The sequence below is a fragment of the Sinocyclocheilus rhinocerous genome, unplaced genomic scaffold, assembly GCF_001515625.1.
Source record: "Sinocyclocheilus rhinocerous isolate Xijiao unplaced genomic scaffold, SAMN03320098_v1.1 scaffold591, whole genome shotgun sequence".
In the NCBI taxonomy this organism is placed as follows: domain Eukaryota; kingdom Metazoa; phylum Chordata; class Actinopteri; order Cypriniformes; family Cyprinidae; genus Sinocyclocheilus; species Sinocyclocheilus rhinocerous.
Window position 1 is genome coordinate 790,508 of NW_015641476.1, and position 6,356 is coordinate 796,863.

Consider the following 6,356-nt stretch of genomic DNA (forward strand, 5'->3'; position numbering starts at 1 on the left):
GGTACGAGACTCGAACCCGCAACCTTTGGGTTACGAGTCCGACTCTCTAACCATTAGGCCACGACTTCCCCATATAATATAATATAATATAATATAAAATATAATATAATATAATATAATATACTTGTCGTTTCTTTGTAATTATTTGTGAAATTTACAAGCATTTTCTGAGTAAAAACTGCTTCAAAGTAATTCCTACACCAATTTTTAAGTGTATAATATAATATAACATAATATGATATAATATAATATATATACATTTTAAAACTTATCAGATGTAGATGTTTATCAGATATGCATACACAGTAATTAGAATGTGATGCTTTCCAGATGATGCGGATTTAAAAACAAAACACACAACCAAAAACCTGAACGTTGGCTGGCCTCTAAAGTTTGAAAAAATCTGGTTCTTTGATCACTCTTAGACACACAGCTGCTGTGTGTTGGACATAAATCAGAGTAAGAAAGTGTTTATACTCACTGGCGAGATGCAGGGTGAGAGCCCGGCTGGTCAGCGCTCCTGTCGAGCTGGTACTTAGGCAACTGTATCCGCCCTCCACACCCGCTGGAGCCTGGCCATCCATGGAAGAGGGCAAGATGAGTAGAGATCCGTTGGGCAAAGGCCGGATGGTCTGGCTTTCGGAGAGAACCACCCCATCCCGCAGCCAGGTCACGTTGAGGGGGGGCTCACTGGCCCCCAGGTGGCATTCCAGCAGCAGAGGGTGATCAGGCTCCAGAACCACATGGACAGGACCAGCACCACAGCTCAGCTCCACGGATATGGGCTTCTCTAATTAGTGAGGGAGAGGAGGAGAGAGAGAGAGAGAGAGAGAGAGTGAGAGAGAAAGAGCTGATGTCACGACTTCTGATGAACAAAAGAAAGTGTGAAAGAAAGAAACCCAAAAGATTTCTTTTGATCAGCAAAAAGGATCAGCAAAAAGGGTTCACAACAGTGAATTGATTCAATTCACAATTCACATTTTTATTTGATTCAAAGAGAAATTTTGCTAATTCAAAATGATTTGACTGAATACAAAATTGTATTTGATCAACAAAATTTGATCTTAAAAAGTTAGAATTCTATCAATTCTTCCCCTAATGTATCTTGGGTAATAAAAGAAAAAGAAAAACAAACTACTTCAGAAAGTAACCTGTAAGGAAACACATTACCTGCATGAACATACAGGCTACTTGGAATACAACACACAGTACAGTACAAACAGTGAGTAACAACATAAGTCACCAGATATGGGAGGGATATTTTGAAAATAAATTCCTGTATATTATTTACTAAAATGTAATCACTTACTTAATCCAAAAGTCATTATATGAAGGTAACATAATATGGCTGCTTTTAATTGCTTTTATATTGCCAAATGCCACAAAACAATATAAAAGGAAAGCAGAATCAATTCGATTAGGGGACTTTATACTGGGGTCCAATGGGCCGCAAAGAGATACTAGGTCGTCTGTGGGAAAACGTCTGTTGAAAAAAGGGGAAAGAAATGAGTGAAAAAAAAAAAAAAGTAATTGTACATTACTGTCATTCTGATTCAGAAATCTGGTCAGAAATTATGTTAATTGTGATTACTTCATCTATTGATAGGCTCTTTTGAAAAAAAGAATAAATTAATTTAAAATGTAATTAATTTTATTTAAAAAAATAAAAGCAAATCTGCATATAATTTAGTGTTCATCTCTCCTTCATTACAACTAATTTTTCCTTGTCATTGTTGCCCAAGGCAATCTTCTTTGTGAAACTGCTTTAGAATGATATTCATTGTGAAAACTGCTATAAAAAAATACATGTGTAAAAATACATTTGAATCGAATTGTTCACAAAAGTGTTCAATATATGTCAATTTAGTTCAGTGTAGCTTAATTTAGATCTTTATAATATAACATAACACATATAACACAACACACAACACCCCACACAACACAACATAACATAATATGTTTTGAATTGGCCGAATGGCATCTGGCTTGAAATTATTTGGATTTGAGCTCACCAACACCCACAGCTACTCTGTGCTGGAGCTGAATAAGAGTATAAAATGTTCATACTGACTGACGAGACGCAGGTGGGTGAACTGAATTGAATTGAAAATGTTCTCTTTGGGTGTATAAATACCTAAAATTACTCTAACAGTAGGTGAAAAAAAAGGATGTTGTGAACTAAAGTAAATATTTTCGACCTAATTTTCACAATTTCTTTTGGTTTTAGTACAACACAGTACAATGACAAAAGAAGCTGATTATTTATTTTTAAAACAAGCATTATATATTGTAAAGACAATATTATTTTTCACAAACAGTAGCCTATTTCTGTTTTTTATACATGAACATGCAGAGCTGGCTGCATATTTTAGAAAGAACATAAGAAAGACCAAAGAATGACCATCATTCTTCAACACAGCATATCGGACTCAAAATTGAACTGACGAATGACATTTACTTTTTACCGAACAATGAAAACGGATCTTGTAGCAGCATACAGTAATCTGGAAAACACCATTTACTTTACACTCAAAGTAACCTGCAGAACAGAGTTATTCATGTTGTCAGTCATGTCAAGCGTGAGGCAATAATTTTATAACGACTATGCTAATCAGCCAGCCATAACACTATTTCAGCACTCTGTACACTTACACACACACACACAGAGCAAGACCACACGTTGAGCACACATCAGTCCTCTACATTTTCGTGCTGCAGTAAGCTCCCAATTAATTACGCTAATGTGAAATGGAATCATTTCCTAGATTAAAGTGGAAGCTGACCCTCCGGCATCCCTGGATGGATATGTATGTGTGTGTGTGTGTGTGTGTGTGTGTAAAACAGAGACGAGCTAGCAAGCAAGAGCAGCTCACACAGCTAGCACACAAAAGGAGGAAGGGAAAACACAATAATACTTGTTGGATGGCTAAAAGCCAGAGTGCACAGACAAATATGTGAGAGAGTGACTTCTGAGGCAGAAAGAACACAGACTGACAGACAGAGACTCGTAGTAAGTTCAGCACAACCAGAGCTGCAGGGTCCCTGAGTGCAATCGCCTACCTCTGTTTATAGGTGAAAATAAGGCCACTAAGCTCCTGGCTCCAAAAAGGCCAGCGCCATTCCAAATGAGATCTTATTAGTAAGTGAGAGAACAAGTGCGTGTGCCTGTGTATAGAGAGAGAGAGAAAAAAAGCTGCCCTGCATCAAAGGCATTAGAGATCTGTGGGCCATAATAAAAGAAACACTGGCCTACTTTCACCAGCCATTAACAGTTAGACAGAGAACGCAGGATCGCTTCAGTCACCCCAGCTCACCTTCACTGCACTTCTCTGTCCTCTTGCTGTCTTTCTTCTATTCAATCTCCAATTAAATCTCATTAAGGACATTTATGGTAATTTCTCTGCCAATTTTTTTTTTTTTTTTGGCTAAGTCTCCCAAGTTTTCGGAGATCCTTGATGACTTTACATTATTTACCTCCCAACCACTTCTTTCTCACACACAGAGTTTGGCACAGAGCACATACAAAAAGAACAAATCCTTCAAAGCACACACTTGCCGTGTTTGAAAACACACATTAAAATGAAATGCTGTCCATTTTGTAATGCTGCTCTTTCTCTTGTGTACACATAAATGCACACCAGCTTCCTGAGACCACGCTGAGTTTGTGAAATGGCAATGTTTGTGGGGTGATTTCTCACCCGATGGACCTCTGCTGCTGTGGACTCCTTCTGAGATCAATTCTGTGGGGAATCTCGTGGCATGGAAGAGATCCAACCAAATCATCACTGTTACTCTGCCTTTGTAAATGAAGAGAGTGCTAAACACAGATGGAAGATCGAAGAGACAGTATTTTCCACTGAGACACTAGTTATGTACTAGTAGCCCAAAGCATCTGCCAAAGCAAAGTACCAAAACCATAAAACACTCCACTGAAAATAGGTCATATGATACATTTTGGATGCTGGTTTCCTTACGGTTGTATCAATCAACCAGTTTCACTATAAATATCATGCTGGTCAATCTGCAACACTTGCTAAATTATGCTGGTGAACAGCACCAAACCAGTCTGGACCAGTATGAAAATTTATGATATAATCCAAGCTTGACTGATATATAAAAAAGAATGATAAATTCTATACACATTTTTATGTGTACACATTTTATAATATTTAATTTATTATTATTTTGATATAACATTTTATAATACTTCATATTTTTATAACTTTTAATGACACATGAGGAAAGTTGTGGAATTTTTTACAAAAATTACTCACAATTCTCTAGAAATATTTGAAGACAATAACCACTAATCGTTGGTCATAAGCTCACTTATGAGAAAAGATAAGAATATTTTTTTTTTAGTATAGTAAATATGATATTAACATGAATTTACTAAATATCTATATTAATATTTTACCTGTACATTTTTAAAATGTAAATCAAAATACAGCTATTTTTAAAAGGCAGTCAATGGAAAATTATGCTGTATAATAGCATACCTAACCACTGAAATTAACCAGCCAAAACCTGACCCGCTGTGTTAATCTGCCAAACTAATGTTAATGTTCACATACAGCGGGTATAGAAATTTAAAATAATCACATTTTGTTTTCCAGACTGAGATGAAGACGGACAGTTTTTGTTTTATCCAGCTGTATTTACTCAGTGCAACTTATAACATCCAAGTGAAAGATATAACACCAACATGTCATAAAAAAATATAAAAAAAACAATCACTGAGTTGGAAAAAATATCACCCCTTTGTGTCAGTATTTTGTTGAACCACCTTTTGCTTAAAGGTTTTGCTCTGTACTTTGGGTCATTGTCATGTTGGAAGGTAAACCTTCTTCCCATTGATAACTTTCTGGCAGAGGCAGCAGATTTTCCTCAAGAATTTGACGGTATTTTGGCCCATCCATTTTTCCTTCTGTCCTTATAAGTGCTTCAGTCCCTGCTGCAGAGAAACTCCCCCATAACAGGATATGACCACCTCCATGCTTTACTGGAGGAATGCTGTTATTTGGATGGTGAGCTGTATTGGATTTCCGCCAGACATATCGTTTAGTGTTGAGGCCAGCTGTTGAAAAAATGTTTTGTGCATGACTGCTGGTTTGAGCTGGTTTAAGCTGGTCATGAGCTGGTTTGAGCTGGTTTAAGCTGGTCCTAAGATGGCCATGAGCTGATTTGAGCTGGTATAAGCTGGTCCTAAGATGGTCATGAGCTGATTTGAGCTGGTTTAAGCTGGTCCTAAGCTGGTCCTTAGCTGCTCAGGACCAGACATATCGTTTAGTGTTGAGGCCAGCTGTTGAAAAAATGTTTTGTGCATGACTGCTGGTTTGAGCTGGTCCTTAGCTGGTCATGAGCTGGTTTAAGCTGGTCCTAAGATGGCCATGAGCTGATCTGAGCTGGTTTAAGCTGGTCCTAAGATGGTCATGAGCTGATTTGAGCTGGTTTAAGATGGTCCTAAGCTGGTCCTTAGCTGCTCAGGACCAGCTTAGGACCAGCATATGACCAGCTTAAACCAGCTAAGGACCAGCTTAAACCAGCTCAAACCAGCAGTCATGCTTCAAAACCAGCATATGCTGGTTTTTTCAACAGAAAATTCAATTTTAGTCTCATGTGCCTCAGAATTGTCAAGGTGCGTTTTGGCAAAACTCAGACTGCATGTGGGCTTTCTTGAGGACTGGCCTTTCTCTAGTCATTGATAAAGCCTTTGCCATTTTTTTGCATCCATCTCCTGACTTGTACCTGTCCACAACTTCATCCCGGAGATCTTTTGACCCATAGTTGACTGATTGCTTCAGTTGCACTGCTATGGACTGAAATTCTCCAGGAAAGCTCTTTTCATGCTGAGCTAAACAAAATGACCACAGCTGATCACAATTCAAAGTCAAATGGCTTTTGCTGCGTCTGAAAGCTCTAAAATGCTGCCTTTGGAGGACGCATTCCAAGGTAGGAAGGCATCAAGGCACGTCCGAATCCAAAGTTAGCTTCACTTCCCGTCTCATGAGATACTTTCATCTGATCCATTTTTGAAGGTAGCATAGATGTATCCTTCGCTGCCTTCGATATCCCACAATCCTGTGCGTTCCATTCCTTGATGGTTGAGCTAAAAATAAAGTTGGCATCTGAAAGTTGCATTTGGTGGTCAGTTTGTGTGTAAATGTATATTTCTGTAGCCCTCACATCAGTGACCCGCCTGCAGTCTGCGGTTCTGTTAGATTCAGAGAAGATGTGAGCTACAAACACTCCTAAGGACACCCTAAGTTTGTGCCAGGCCTTCGGCCTTGACTTTCCATTCACCGGGATTCTCTGACTCAAACTGGTTCTTTTTCATCAACCAACTTCAGCAAAGA

The 6,356-nt window shown here is 38.4% G+C and overlaps 1 protein-coding gene across 1 annotated transcript in view; it reads right to left on the reverse strand.

The window, feature by feature from the left end:
• Positions 1-6,356, reverse strand: part of igdcc4 (immunoglobulin superfamily, DCC subclass, member 4) — a 106,684-nt gene that overhangs the window by 56,000 nt on the left and 44,328 nt on the right. Inside the window, exon 2 of the mRNA XM_016571717.1 lies at positions 482-790. Within this exon, the coding sequence (XP_016427203.1) occupies positions 482-790 (309 nt within the window). The remainder of the gene's footprint in view (positions 1-481; positions 791-6,356) is intronic.